This window comes from Lygodium microphyllum, chromosome 3 (assembly GCF_053477565.2).
Source record: "Lygodium microphyllum isolate KBCC chromosome 3, Lygodium_microphyllum_v1.1.10, whole genome shotgun sequence".
Lineage (NCBI taxonomy): Eukaryota > Viridiplantae > Streptophyta > Polypodiopsida > Schizaeales > Lygodiaceae > Lygodium > Lygodium microphyllum.
In genome coordinates, this window is record NC_141137.1 from 102,080,508 (window position 1) to 102,096,325 (window position 15,818).

General features: G+C 43.7%; 2 protein-coding genes across 3 annotated transcripts; one reads left to right on the forward strand and one right to left on the reverse strand.

Annotated features, from left to right (window-relative positions):
* The first annotated feature begins 870 nt into the window (after positions 1 to 870).
* LOC148038685 (uncharacterized) lies at positions 871 to 2,058 on the forward strand. 2 transcript variants are annotated; one of them, XM_087674345.1, is made up of 3 exons: positions 871 to 1,314; positions 1,407 to 1,556; positions 1,676 to 2,058. In XM_087674345.1, the coding sequence occupies exons 1-3, from the start codon at positions 1,188 to 1,190 to the stop codon at positions 1,723 to 1,725; spliced, it is 327 nt and encodes a 108-aa protein (XP_087530471.1). In that variant the 5' UTR covers positions 871 to 1,187; the 3' UTR covers positions 1,726 to 2,058. The 2 variants fall into 2 exon arrangements, with proteins under 2 accessions (XP_087530471.1, XP_087530461.1); XM_087674335.1 differs by having other exon boundaries at positions 1,407 to 2,058.
* Positions 2,059 to 2,723: 665 nt separating this feature from the next.
* Positions 2,724 to 4,741, reverse strand: LOC148038686 (uncharacterized). The gene has a single exon (XM_087674325.1). It carries the CDS (start codon positions 4,202 to 4,204, stop codon positions 2,738 to 2,740), a length of 1,467 nt encoding a protein of 488 aa, XP_087530451.1. The 5' UTR covers positions 4,205 to 4,741; the 3' UTR covers positions 2,724 to 2,737.
* Between the last annotated feature and the right edge of the window lie 11,077 nt (positions 4,742 to 15,818).

The window sequence follows — 15,818 nt, forward strand, 5'->3', positions numbered from 1 at the left end:
AAGTACTCAATGCAACCGGAAATCATGACGCACTTCAATAAGCAAATGTCATTGGTAATAGTTCAAGAGATTAATGTTCTTTGAAACAAATCATGATTGCAAATTGAGAAACAGAGGTGTTGCACAAATTAGAGATGTTTTACAAATTCCTCAATATGCAGACAAACAATCGAAGTGTAGGAAAGCTGAACAGATTGCAGTCAGAGAATTGAAATCACTCCTGATGTTGCACGAATTCAGCCACAAAAGGGATGAAATATTCAGCTTGAGGACATAAAATGGGCGAAATCACTCACTCTGATGTTGCACGAATTCAGCCTGACAAGTACAAAAGGGATGGTAGAAGATTCGGGCTCACGTTGATATGGGCCTAACAGAGCGTGCAGAGAGGAAGGAGTGGATGAAATAGATCAATGAACAGAGCCTCCTCGACATGCAAACATCTTCATCATTGCTGTTACTGAGATTAGGCAAGGTTGCAGAGGTACATGCATGGATTGTGTATCACGAAATCAAGCCAAGGAATGGCTCTCTCGTATGATATTGGAAACGACGAAATGAAAAGAAGTGCATGTAAGAGCCACGACGAAGACTTCTAGTGGAAGAAATGGAGACGTCTCGCATTTGTTTGAATAAGACGCAGCCTGCCAGAGATGAAATCGCAGATAGCATAAGAGCTCTCTTTGGGTCATGAGTGTTGCTGGTTGTGACAAGGGCTAAGAAATAAGAATGCCCTCGATATCATGGAGTACACAGAACATTTGTAGCTGAGAAGGGCTTCCCGCTGCAATCCAGGCGGAAGATACAGGGGGTGCTTTGGTACTATGGCGGGCGGCGGGCTGGAGTGCACCATGAAAACGGCGAACACGGTGGTGTAGCAGTAGCAGGTGGGCTCTGGCTTGCATAGCAACAGCGTGAACCCTTTTCTGGCTGGGAGCATTTTGAAACGCGTGCTGAAACCTAAAAGACGAGGGGGGTTTTGGGAGAGAAGACTGCCCCTCCAGGGTTTTTCCCAAAAGCAGTGCTCTTTTGAAACTCGTTGTCCGCAGTTCGAACGCCGTTTGGAAGTTTCGGAGGGAAAGGCCCATTCGAAAATCCAAATCGTCAGGTGCCTGCATCACCCCCGAATTTTCGAAAAAACTGAACGTTACTGCGCGCAGTGCTTAGAGCTGTGCGAAGAAAATGCAATGGTGCCATACATAGACGTGTTCCACGCAACCATCGATCTCGCTGGTTCCAAACATCGACACAGCCGTTCTGCAGGAAGCTTGAGTTCAAGCTCATTCGGGAACACTAACCTCCCATTGGATGCAGGTGATCAAGAAGCTAACATTCTGATTGCCATAACGTTTGCGTCTAATTCTACATCCACAGTCAGTAAACCAATCTGCTACCCTCATTCCCAGGCAAAACTCCATGGATTTGGGGCATTGGATGTGAAGAATTCTTACATGGACAAGCAATCGCTACTTCAGAGTGGCCTGGAGTTAAGAAGGCCACTCCCCGTTCCGTGCTGCAGAGGAGTGTGAAGAAGCTCAGACTTGCCAAAGTTTGTGGTAAGGTTTTGCCATACTTTAATGTATTTTCTGTTTGGGCAGATGATGAGTTTGGAGAATCTGATGCTCGTCACTAACTCCCAAAGAGATCTATGACGAGTTTCGCCTTTGCTTATCAGAAATGAGGCCTAAGTGTGCTTCAGAAATGTGCTGTGAATGGGAGTCATGAACTTTATACTTCTGGCTAAGAGAAGTAGTCTATTCGAGCTGAAGCTGGATGCAATCTCGATTTCAGAGAAGATGCACACTTACATGACCAATGCGGTTAAGATGTATTCGCAGGTCGATGAGGATCCTGGCTCCCTACATATTGATTGTGTATGTAGTGCTCAACGTGGAAAGATCAGGTCTTGGATTTGGTTGCTGCTGTAGGCAACCAGAAACTAGATGTCAGAAAGGACGGTGGCATTGTAGCTTCTGTTAGAGACAGACCACTAGCAAAGGAGGGCCTATGCAAGTGCTGAACGGTCCAGACATGACACCAAAGGACTTTAATAGATTATGACACAAAATAATTCTCTGAAGAAAACAACACAGTTTTCCTGAACATATGAAATTGTACAAGCACCCATGGAGCAATGCTCATGAATCCAAGTCCTATACTTTCAGGTTACAAGTGCTTGTCTATGGTAATATATCAGTCTTAAAATGCACAGTATACATCCTGGCAAACTAAGTTCACACAGCTCAATCTCTAGAAAAGCTCTCAGGTAACAGCTGTTCTTATTGTAATCATGTGGTCATTAGGCTAGATCCATGAGTATGTTTTGTACAGATTACACGATATTGTCCCAAGAAAGTTGGGTTGGCTTATTGCCATATGGCGGTAGTGTTTAGACTTCCATGGATTGGCAGTTTAATTCAGGTTAGGTAGCGCGCTTTTGTACACGGCTCTCATCCTACCAAATGATTGTGCTGAAAAACAACGAGCTGTTGGAGGCTAATCTCATTCTCAATTTATAGAAGATAGGCTTTCTTCACGCCTGCCAACTCATTGTGCTGTTGTTAGAATCGGATAGTGTCTCTCTGCCGTGCCCCTGCTTGGCCCTTCTTAGCAGGCACCTTGATCTTAATTCGCTTCATGTGGATATGGCATCGTTTCATGTTGAGGTTATGGCTCACAGCACCTTCTGTGGTTTGTCTTCTGCAAGGTCTTCTGATTTGATCTCAAATTAGGTTTATTATGGCTGAAATAGCAGAACGAGTAGGGCAGCAAACCAGAGGAGATAAGGCAGGGCTGAAGGAAGGAGCTTGTGGTGTGCAGAAGACGCATGGAAAAGCGGGACTGATTGAAAGGGAATATGGCGTGAAATGTGATGAGGGAGTTTTGAGGTCAAGGGTGGTGATGTCGCAATCTGCTGCTGGGACAATTTCTGCATGGTGCTGTTGAGAGGGCAGGATTTTACAATTCCCTGGAGCTCTAAAGAGCCTGCTGGTTCCCCAGGGAGGCCGAAACAGAGGTCGAGGTTGCCGGCGAGGCGGAGGCGGCGGCCGAGCCTCCAGATGAATTCGCGAGAGAAGGGGATGGGGCCACTGAGGAGGTTGGAGTCGAGGCGGAGGTCGGCGAGGCGGGGGAGGGTGCCGAGGGTGGCGGGGATGGGGCCATGGAGGCGATTGTGGTCGAGGCGGAGGACGGTGAGGGCGGGGAGGGAGGCGAAGACGTCAGGAATGGGGCCGGGGAGGAAGAGGGAGGAGAGGACGAGAGTGTGTAGGCGGGAGAGGCGGGAGAGGGAGGGGGGCATGGGGGAGGAGAGGCGACCGGCGCGATCCATTAGGAGGGCCTGGAGGTGGGAGAGGTTGGAGAGGGAGGCAGGGAGGGAGCCGGAGAAGGCGTTGCGGCTGAGGTCCAGGAGGAGGAGCTGGGGGAGGTCGCCCAGGGAGGGCGGGATGGGGCCAGAGAAGCCGTTGGAGCTCAGGTCCAGCTTCTGCAGGCCGCGGAGGCCGCCGTCGCCCCCGAAGAGGCGGTCCGGTAGCCGGCCGCCGAGGGCATTCCGGCTCACATCCAGCACGGCGAGCGTCGACAGCCGCGAGAGCGTCTCCGGCAGCGGCCCCATCAGCCGATTCTCGCTCAAATCCAGCAGCCGCAGCCCGCTCAGCCGTCCCAGCTCCGGCGGCACCGCCCCCTCCAGCGAGTTCCCGTGCAAATCCAATGTCTCCAACCCCACCAACGCCCCCAGCGCCTCCGGAATCGCCCCCACGTGCCCGTTCCCCCTCAGTGTCAGCGACCTCAGCCCGGCCCCCAGCAGCGCAAGCGCCTCCCCCGGTATTGGTCTCGGGCTCCCCGCGCAGCACCCGAAGAATGCCAGCCTCTCCAGCCGCGCCAGCCGCCCCACCGCCTCCGACACGTACGCCCCCTCCCCGCACACCGGGAAGGCCGTGTCCTGCGACAGCGCCCCGAACGCCAGCGCCGTGACGTGGTAAACCCCGTTGCCGTCCAGCTGGCACTCGATGCCGTGCCACCTCCCCCTGCACACGTCCGGGATGGCAGCCGCCCAGCCGTTCCCCGTCGCCGCCATCATCTCGTACACCGCCTGCAGCTCCTCCGGGTCCGTGTAGGGGGTGGTGGGCGTCGTCGCCACATCAGCCGCCACTGCCACGCTAGCCGCCGCGAGCATCCACATAAGCAGCGCCGCCACCTTTCGCGCCATATCCAGTATCTGTTGTGAGCACCCGCCAACGCAGGAAGCTTCAGGAGAGGTCTCTATATGGTATAATTCTCATATATAGGTACATGATCAGTAGATGCCCCGGATTCCAGAATCCATAAGCTTTGTACGAACCTGCGCGATGATGGCGCCGGAGGCAGTCAGGCGCTGAGATCCTAGAGAAAAAAGAGGAAGTAGAAGCTGGCAAACCCAATCACTGCCCGCGGGCCTCCCCCCGTGAGTTTTGTTAAATTCTGGATCTTCGACCCCCGATCTCTCACAACGCGCCTGTGAGTTGAGTAATTGCTACCCCCCTAAAGCTGCACTGCCGTATCTCGCCCCTACGATCCTATGACCGGGGGCGTTCCTTGGCCTTGTGAATTATGGTGAAAATTTTGCCGCAACTTGGGGCCTGCTCGCGAACCGTCAACGTAAGCCAAAGAAGCTCGTCGCTCCCGCCCATGGCGTCACAGCTTAGTAGGTGTGCGTGTGGATTGAGCTTGAGATTCGCATGTGCACGAGTTCAAACCCTAGGTTGTGCTCATGGCACCAGGGGGCGTATTCCCTCCGTAGAGGGGCTAGTATATTGACAATTACTTAGCCACAATTGCCATGGCCACACAAAAATTGGGGCAATTATGACATTGTGCAACAATTTGCCAAGGCTACACAATGCATCTCATCTCAAGTACTCATTAAAAACAAGGGGAGCTATCGTGAATCAATCATGCCACTCATCATAGAGCCTTGGAAAGCATGCAATTGATAAAAAAACAACCAAAGAACTAGAAGAGGGCCCTAAATTTATAACACTTGTGTGGAAGATCTTTCTTACCTTCAGAGTGATCCATTAGAAACTTGGTAATTGCACCTAATCAAGGGTGGTTTATCACAACAAGAGTCCTGCAAAGGGGGATGTCTTTTAATCAACCCCCTCACCCTACTAAAGCTAGTAATGCTAGGAAACTACAGCATTCATTTTGGGATTGTTCTTATCACATTAAAGTTATTCTATCATACATTTGTATGTGACATGAGGATATGTAACTTCTCTAGCTTTGAACCCATCTAGCAAGTTGTAATGCCATGCACAGAAGTTTGTGGCTCATTGTACCATGTTGATTCATAATGATCGACATTGATAACATCCCTCTCAAACATGCGACATTGTTCATGTGCCATGTAGATGAACCTTTCCTTGGTCATGGAATCAAAACATATTTAAAATTCCCATATCTTTTAGGAATCCTCATTCATGTTCTCTTTATCCTCCCAATAAAGCACATTTTTAGCTAAAAGGCTCATTTTTTCCATTGTCCTCATGACATTTCACCAACAAGACGCGGCTTTTTGGCAACCCCACATGAGATGCCTAGTCTCTTCAGCTCTCTTATAGAATTCTTATAATGGAGATGTGTTGGGAAATTTCAATAGCTCTTTTGAATCTATTGTTGGAAATTGACATTAAAAAAGCTCTCCCATAACTTGTAGCAACTCTCCAAGCTATAAGAAAGAGCCAAAGATTAGCATGCCCTAAAGTTTGATGGGGTTGGATCAAAGTTTAGAGATTCTTTGCATCAAGTGTGGTTGTTCATTATGCATGCAACTCAAGTGTTATTTCAATGATGCTTCTCAAGTGGGACTTATCAATACACTTCTCTCAAGCACAACTCACATGGTTTGCACCTTGCTTGAGAAGGATTCTACATTACTTCATGATTTTGAAGCTTTTGTTTGAGAGTTCTCTGTAACCTATTGATATATTGATAGAGCTAGAGCTATTGAGATGAAATTAAAAAGTCTGTATCAAGGATCTTAATCGACATTAGTGGTGCACAAATTAGATGATGTATGCGTATGTAGTGAGCGCCAGAAGGTCCCCAAGAACAAAGAACTCTACTTTTTGCTCAAAAACCAAGAGATAAAATTTGCTTGATATGAAGCAAGAAGACTCATTGGGCACAATCTTCCCCCATGCCTTGTGTGAGCGCTCCATAAAGCATGTATTTAATATGTTATTCATCTCCAAGCTCAATAACAGCTCAAATTTACAATTAGCACGCTTTAGCTTTTGTCCAAATAAAGAATAAAGCGGTTGGGTGCCCAAAGAGTTGGGTTGTGCCCAAATACAATGTCCAATAACAAATATTTAAATTGTGCATCCATGTGCATACAAAATAATAAATATATGTCAAACGCTTTAATAAATAAGCACTTCAAAATAAATATTGGCGTCTCGCCTAAGATGTGCGTCCATAAAAAATGATAATTTCTTCTAAATAACTTGAATACACGCTATCGTCCACTAGTGCTTCCCACTGCCACTTGCTCTACACATCAGAAGCTGAAGCATTCACAATTGTTAGAAAAATAATAAAATTAAACCGACAAAAGTGAATACTTAGCAGTCTTCAGCTACAAAATAAATAAATTGGTTAGAACTCAGTTCTAACCTTAATTTATTACGAGTGCGCACTCTAAACTCATAAACGTCCATTAATTTAAATATGTATTTTGTGGAATCACTCGATATGGAATCACCCATTTGCACATTAAATTAACGAGACGCCCAAAAAGGACAGGCGTCCCCATCGACTTTTCGCACAAGGAATCCATCTTGTGTATGAGCCCGGGAAATAAACATAATTTTACGGAATCCACTACAAAACCTCACGGAATCCATCGTGGAATATGTCTCTTGGTATCAATTAGTTTATACATTTGAATTTCACAAGCTCACTTGTGATATAACATAGCATTATAATTATTTTATCAGCTAATTTTGTAAGGGATTGAATGATGATGTGAAGGATCTCATGTTGACCATGCCAAAGATAACCTACTTCATTTCTCAAGCGTTAGAATGTGATAATCAACCATTTGAGAGATACTAGTAAAAGCTTCATGGGGCTTCATTAAGTTTGAGATAAAACTACCCAAGGGAAGTAAGAAACTAGTGTTGAGTCTGTATATTAACTCATGGATTGTGTTTATATTATGGAAACTTGGGCATATTGCTCAACATTGTCCTAACAAGAAGTTGCAAGTACAATGCTCTAAAGTGTCTTCATATTTGGGAATATTGGATGCCCCACCATAGTAGGGGTTATGCAGTTGGATGAAAATTAAGAGTTCTTTAAAGCCCCCTCATTTGTTGATTCTACTTTAACTTTTATGTTATCGATAAGAGTTTATACGCTACATTAACAACTAGATGTTACTAGCAATTTTTGGACTCTAGGGCCATTGTATGTTTTATGGATGAGAAGTTTGCAAGATGGCATGGTATCACAACTGTGGAGAAATCTTCCTCCATAGATTATAGATGGCCAATCCCTTGCTTCATGAGATGTAGGGTATGAAACTTGACTTGCAAAAGTAACAGTAAGAAGCTTTGCAACAAAGATAACATTTAGTATCATATGTTATCCAAGTAATCTAGTCATCATTGGTCTTTCATGGCTCAAGTTATTGTTGGGTATAGAGCTTTGCAAGTGAGGCCAATAGGCTATACAAGATGGAACTCATATGAGAGTGTGCAATAGAAGAGAAATATGAACACAAAGCAAAGCATAAAGAGAGAGAGAGAGAGAGAGAGAGAGAGAGAGAGAGAGAGAGAGAGAGAGAGAGAGAGAGAGAGAGAGAGAGAGAGAGAGAGAGAGAGAGAGAGAGAGAGAGAGAGAGAGAGAGAGAGAGAGAGAGAGAGAGAGAGAGAGAATATACTACATTAACTAAAGAAGAATGTCGATACAACGATGATGGACTGATCAGTCCTTATACGCAGCCCAAAGTATCAGCAAGGGCACCAGATCAAACTAATTATGAAAAATACCCAAATACAGTTGACTTCATTAGGGGAGACCATAGATGTTGGTCGACCAACAATAAATGCTAGTCAATGAAGAAAAAAATGCCAAACAAGCAGGGGTGACCTTGAAAAAAGGCCAAATGATAATGACAATGTTTGGTAGGTGTAGGCAAACTGTAGAAAGCACTAACTAGCCTAAGGATGCACACAAGAAACTAAGAAATAAAGAAAATGCACCTTAATTGCCAAAGCTCCGATGTCTTCGCCAGACTCTGACACAAGGCCACAACTAGGAGATGACAAATTGACACAACTAACATAGGTAAGCTAACATCCCCTCTTAGATCCTGGAAGTATCTGAAGACTCGGCAACCTCATGTGATGAAGTATAGAAGCCTTGGGCAAAGGCTTCATGAAGAGATTAGCCACATTGTCCTTTATGGGACAATAGCCCATTGCTAAATTGGAAGCCACAATTCGCTCATGAACATAGTGGTACTAAACCTCAATGTGCTTTGTGCAGGCATGAAACATAGGGTTCTTTGCCAAAGCTAGGGCACTTTGGTTGTCCACACTCAGCTCCATAGGTCCAAGCCGAGGAAAGCCAATCTTTGCCAACATGCGATGAAGCCAAGCTGACCTCCATAGCTTTAGAACATAAGCACAATACTCTACTTGTGTAGAAACAATAGGTTGCTTCTTGATGCTCCACAAGATAAGTCTCGATCCAATGAAGAAGGCATAACTTGTAGTGGACTGTTGCGAATCCACATCACCTGCCTCGGTAGAATCACTCCAACAAGAGAGAGTAATCCCCTCTCCATACATAATCCCTTAGGATTGAGTCCCTTGTAAATAACCAAGGATGCGCAAGGCCACTCTCCAATGCTACGAGTGGGAGTCTTCATGACAGAAGACAACAATGCCACAACAAAAGAAACATTTGGTCGACTATGAATAAGCAAGATGAGGGAGCTAACAAGACATTGATAATGGGTGGCATTTGTAAGGGGAGCTCTGGTTGCCAAAATCTTGGACTTTGGGTCCATGGGGTAAGAAAGATGCTGACAATTGGCCATACCAAACATCGAGAGAAGCTTGGAAATGTACATGTGTTGTGAAGTGAAAATGTCATTTGATAGATCTCCAACCCAAGGAAGAAGTGGAGGATCCTAAGATTCCTCATGTCAAACTCCTCTCTCAAAATATCCCGAGTACGATCAACCTCTTGAGTAGAGCTCCTTGTAATAAGATCATCCACATACAAGATGAACAAAATACACGTCACCCTCAACCTCAAAGTATAGGTTGGGGTCATGAGTTGATTGATGAAAGACCCTCTATAGAAAAAAGTAATCAATCCTCTAGCACCAAGCATGAGGAGCCTACTTTAGGCTAGAGAGAGGGCCTTTGCAATTTGTAGACATGGTCCTCCTTTCCCTACATAAGAAAACTTGGAGGCTAAGAAACATAAATCTCTTCCTCAAGGACACCATTCAAGAAGGCAAACGTAACATCCATTTGATAAATAGGCTAGTGGTGGTGGGCTATAAGACACAAAATAAGCTGAATAATAGACATTTGAGCTGTAGGTGCAAAAGTCTCAAAATAGTCCAAGCTTGCCCTTTGAGCAAAGCCCTTGGCAACAAGCCTAGCTTTGTGCTTGTCCAAGGAGCCATTTGCAAGTACTTGGTCTTATAGACCCACGTCACACTATCACCTTTCACTTTCGGAAGATGCAGAACCAATTCCCAAGTCTAATTACACTTGAAAGAATTAAGCTCCACTTGCACAGCTTGATGCCAAATATTCCATGCAAGATCCTCCTCAACTATAGTAGTCTCATTGGCATGAAGAATCAATGATATAAGAGCACAGTTCGCACAAAGTGAACTTATCTGTTGGGCCTATAGGCGGCCTATAGGTGAGCTGATCTACAAATACTTGGAGTAGCAAGAATATGAGAAACACTTGAATCTTACATGAGCAATTAGTACCGAGGGATCCAAATAGGCTCATCTTGTTGTGAGAGAGATTGAGTAGCCTCTGGTACTTGTAATGCACATGTTTGGGGTAGGGACTCTCCCTCACCTAGGGAAGGTACATCCTCCTCATTTGAAGAAGGCTCCCCCTCTTTGATTGACTAATCAGCCCTAGAAGACTTCGGAGGGGAGGCTGAAGGGGTGGAAGTAGATGATGAAGAATTAGTAGGTGCATCTGTCAAAGGTGGTAGGGAAGTTGGATTAAAGGGTGGAGAAAGAGGAGGGGGAGGAGTCAAAGACGAGGAAGGGGTGCAAAGTGGCAACCTAGAAGGAAGGAGAGGAGCTAAGGGTGGGGGAGGGTTAGTCGATGACCAAGAATCATTGGGAATAGAACTATCAATAGGATCCTTGGAGGTCAAAGGTTGCATGCTTGCTCACCTCAAGCTTCCTTGTCATTAGGTCGTAGAGTTGATAGCCCTTTGTGGTAGTGATTTAGCCCACAAAGATGAGCTTCCTAGACTTCAATTCAAGCTTTATCTTCCTCATCTTCTTGTCCATATGGACAAATGCATCACAACCAAAGATGCAAAAGTGAGACATAGAAGGCTTTCAACCAAAGAAAGCCTTGTAGGGAGTCATGTCTTGTAATGCAAAAGTTAGGGAACAATTGTAGATGTGAATTGCAATAGCCATCACCTCACCCCAAAGAGTATGAGGAAGACTCTAATACTCCAACATCTATCGAGAGGTCATCTCTAATATGGCCCGATTCACATGCTCCACCACACCATTCTCTAAAGGTTTGTTCGGATGGGTATACTCCACTTGAATGTTGTGATCCTTGCAAAACTAAGAAAAGAGGTTAGAAGTAAGCTCTCCACCATGATCGGCTTGTATGCCAAGAACTTTGGAAATACTTTGTCTCCAAAAACACCTTCCACTCACACAAATGGGAGTACACCTCGCTCTTGTACTCTAGAAAATAAGGCCACACATAACAATTGAAGTTGTCTACAATTAGCATGAGATACTTGGCCTTCCCAAGGGAGGCCATGCCCGTAGGTTCGTAAAGGTTGGCATGAACCAACTCAAGTAGGGTAGAAGCCCTCCTAGTGGCAACTTGGAAATGTGGTTGCCTATGCTGCTTGCCTTTCAAATAGCGAGGGCACAAAGTGTGAATAGGAGGAAAGTCAAGAAGTCCCTCCACCATCTTCTTTCAAGAAGCTCGTCATATAGCGTCAAAATTGAGATGACCATAATAAGCATGCCAAAGCAGCCCAAGCTTGTGGAAAGACCTTGTGGTAAGGCTGTGATTGTATAAAGTCCACTCTCTTGGGATCCTATCCAAAGAGTGACACCTATAGAAGCATCCTCCACTATCATCACATCTTGTGTAAATACCATGCGGGTACCAAGCCTTGTAAGACCATGAATAGACAAGAGGCTAAAATCTAAATCCGGTACATAGAGAACTTTGGTTGAAGAAGATTCATGTCTAGCAACAAAGGAATAGTCCCCACTCCTCAAATGGGAACCATAGAGTTGTCACCAATGGTGATTGTGCCCCTCTGGCACTCAGATCCTGAAGCCAATCCTATTTGTAGGTCATGTGAGAAGAGGCTCTATTGTCAATGAGCCAAGGCTTTTCTTGAGCAGAAGAAGTAAGAGCTATATTCTCCTCAGTAAATGCATACACAAAGATAAACTATGTCATCATTGAGGTAGCCTTTGAATCCTTCTTCTTTGGCATAAAATGGGGGTACTTTTGTCAATACTTTTCCATGGGATGAGTGCCCTTCCCACAGTTTGGGCACTTGGACTTTTCCTTTTTTTCATCCTTCTTGTCCTCCTACTTCTTTGTCCTTGGAATGTGCCTTCTTCTTTCCTCCATCTATACTTGAACTAAATGCCTTGGTGAAGCTAGAACCATTGGCCTCAACCTCTTTGAAACGCTAGTCATGCTCCAAGACAAGTGACGAAATCTCCTCCCATAAGAGTGTCTCATGGGTCCTCGATGTGATAAGGTTGGTGTAGGAGACATTGAACCCAAGAACAGGATATCATCCCGACCAAGAGAGGCAAGATTACCTCTCATGTCCTCCATCTTCATGATGTGCTCCTTCATAGAGGATGAATCATCAAGATAGAGCATTCAAAACTTCTCTTGGTCTTCAATCATTGAACATGCACAAGGATAGAATCCTACAAACTTATAAAGAGAAAGTATCGTGCTTGAGAGTTGAGCCCATCCCACATGGCTACAGGGTCCATATGAGTCCCATCTATTGGATCCTTCTTAGGACGGGGGATGGAATTTGAAACAAGAGCCCAAAGATCGAAGGTGTCGAGTATGCACTCCACCTTATACTATCACAATGAATAGTTCAAACCGTCAAGTCTATCTCCTTTGGGTAATGAAGGTAAGACATGCACTTGCAACTAGGGAATCAAGGATGACATCTTTAGTTAGGACGGAGTGTTCTATGAAAGATGAATAGAAGGGGGATGGTGCAAATGGGGGATTGCTCTTGAAGTCTATAATTGCGATGAAACAACTGTCACCCATAAATCTGCATTTATTAAAGAAGTAGTTGTCACCAAGAAGCTATCACCTGCACAGAAAGTTGTCTTCTATAATAGAAAATTGTCGATTAAGTCCAAGAAGTTGTCACCTGCACCAAGGAGAGGTCACCTGCAAAACACAAATTTGTGTGCTCTGCAAAATGCAAAAAATTGGGGTTGCTTGATTCACTAGACAATGTCACATGCTCTTACAACACCTATATAATAGGGTGTAAACACAGTAAATGTAGATTGAAAACTTGTGTTTTGAAGATTTGAGGTGCTCCTCCGCGATGAAAAGTTGCTATTCTACAAGAAATCTCTAGACTGTGTCCTCACTTAGGCGATGATACCATATGAGTGTGCAATGGTAGAGAAATAGAACACAAAGAGAAGCAGAGAGAGAGAGAGAGAGAGAGAGAGAGAGAGAGAGAGAGAGAGAGAGAGAGAGAGAGAGAGAGAGAGAGAGAGAGAGAGAGAGAGAGAGAGAGAGAGAGAGAGAGAGAGAGAGAGAGAGAGGACACTTGTATGCACACAAATTGAACAGAATAATTGATTTATATGAAAGTACAATTGATACAGCCTCAATATATAGGCTGAGATGTGCACATAAACCTTTGACCCCTCTTTAATGATAAGTGGTTTAAAACATGTTAACCAAACATTAGACACTTGGTGGATCATTTTACAGCTAATCTCAAAGGTGAAGAATCTAGGCAATCTTTAATGTTTATTGGAGGTTTTAATGGGATGTTAGAGGGATTTAGGGTGAAATGCCCAAATTTCAATGAATAAATTAGGAGAAATCATGCTTAGATTGGAAAAGCCCCACATGCATGTAAAGGGCCTCCTTTTATGACTATTATTAACTAAGTTTTACTAAATAGAAAACCTTTTGATAGGATGTGTGGTCAAGAGTTGGAAATGAAGGGATGGCATGACACAATTGTTGATGACATGCACGTGGACACATGGATAGGGTTACAATGTGATGATTTTTTGGATGATGTGGCATTGTTGTGCTATGACGTGTTGTAGATGTCATGGAACTATGCAATAAATAAGTCAACTAGAGGTGTTTGTAGATAGGCAAGTATGAGGATTGTCTAGAATAGGTAGTGGGATATAATACCACTACACACACAACTAGCGAACAAAGTGGCTAGGTAGGGTGTTGCAAGGTGTCATGAGTCAAAGCTCGAAGATGTTGACCTATCTCCTTTGGAACTAATGGGACTATAGTAGATTTGGTAGTGTGCACTAAAAGTGACGAGACTATTGTAGGTGAGTACAATGCTAGCATGGCGATGGCAAGTTATTGTCAAGAAGCACTTGCAAGATTGAGGGTAGTAGAGAGTCGTTGGGTGACATCTCTTCTTCTTCTGATGATGATGATGGATAGTTGAAGTGATAATGAGCTAGACAAGGCAATCCACTAGGGAGGTTTGGTGGTGATGGTGGCATAACCCAATTGAGCTTGCTTTGATTACCACTATTGGGTATGGAGCTCCACAAGTGAGACCAGTAGGCTATGGTAGATGGAGCTCCATGGAGAGAGAGAGAGAGAGAGAGAGAGAGAGAGAGAGAGAGAGAGAGAGAGAGAGAGAGAGAGAGAGAGAGAGAGAGAGAGAGAGAGAGAGAGAGAGAGAGAGAGAGAGAGAGAGAGAGGGGGGGGGGAACTTTGCATGTATACAAACTGAATAGGTAGATAGGTACAACTAATAGGGCCTTAATATATAGGCTAAGGTGTGCATCTAAACCTTTGACCCTTATCTAATGCTAACTTGTGTAAAATGTGTTCACACCTATACACATATTTTTACACAACAATCTGCTTTCGTGCAAAGAGGTAGATAGTAACGAACAACTGCCTAATCTCAATATTGATTCGATAACTCAAAAAGTTGAGCCAAAGTGGGCACAATTCATTGTTTAAGAAAGAGTATACATGACCATGTTAGGGCCAAACTATTCATGAGAGCAGTCCAAAAATCCTAGTTTTCTAACATATGCATTACTAGTTGAGCCATTAGTCTACAAAACTATGCAAGCCCTACCATTCTAGTATTGTGATTATAAAGGCATGTTCAAAAAGAAAAATGCAGATATGTTTCTAGAGCACTAGTCTTATGATTGTGCCATGAAGTTATAAGGAGCTCAACCACACTTTTGCCCAATTTATAAGCTATCCACCAAGAAAGCTTTATAGTAATCCATGCATATCCAACAATGCTTAATAACCATAGCCCCTTGAGACCATGAAAGAAAAAACACATTTTCACATTCATATTTCTAATAGAAAAGAGTAAAAAAACCATAAATCTAGCAATTATTGTTACACAATGCATCTAAATTGGGCAAGCACTTGATACTTTGCATCTTGCTCTTCTTGAAGACATTGAACTCTACATTGCAACTACTCAGTATAAACAACCAAGTCATCCAAATTATCCCCAACCTACTACAAAGTCAGAGAATGCTCCAACAAAGATTAGAAGTGTTGTAAGTCAACTCTAAAAAACAGAAGATCAATTGGTAAAGTTACAAAAATATATCCATGAGAATCTAGCCAAGGGTTTCATTCAATACTTAAAGGTATTGGTAGAAGCTCCAATGTTATTTGTCAAGAAGAAGGATGGCTCTTCTATATGTGCATTAACTATAGAGGACTCAACAAGATAACCATCAAGAATTGTATACACTTCCCTTGATCCCAAAACTCTTGGAGAGACTTGGCACTTTGAAAAAGCAAAGCTATTCACAAAGATTGATCTTTGTGGAGCTTATCACCTTGTTAGGATGAGGGAAGCTGATGAATGTGGAAAACAACTTTCAACGCAAGGTATGGCCACTTTGAGTATGTGGTCATTCCATTTGGTCTCACAAATACTCTAGTAGTCTTCCAACATTTCATGAATGACATATTTTGTGAGTATCTAGATGAGTTTGTGGTAATATGTTTAGATGACATTGTAATATTTTCCAACAATCAAGAGAAGCATGAGCACCCAAATTTGGATAGTTCTTGATAAGTTATGAGAAGAGGGCTTTTATGACAAAGTTAAAAAGTATTCTTTTCACCTAATAGAGGTAGAATTTCTTTGGATATATTATTTCTCAAAATGAAATGGATAGAAAGAAGTTGAAGACTATCCTTAAATGATAAACATAATATTAATTTGAGATGTGTAATGTTTCTTGGGATTTGAACTTTTATTACAAATCTTCATCGAATTTTATTTCAAGAACACTGTGCCCCTTAGAC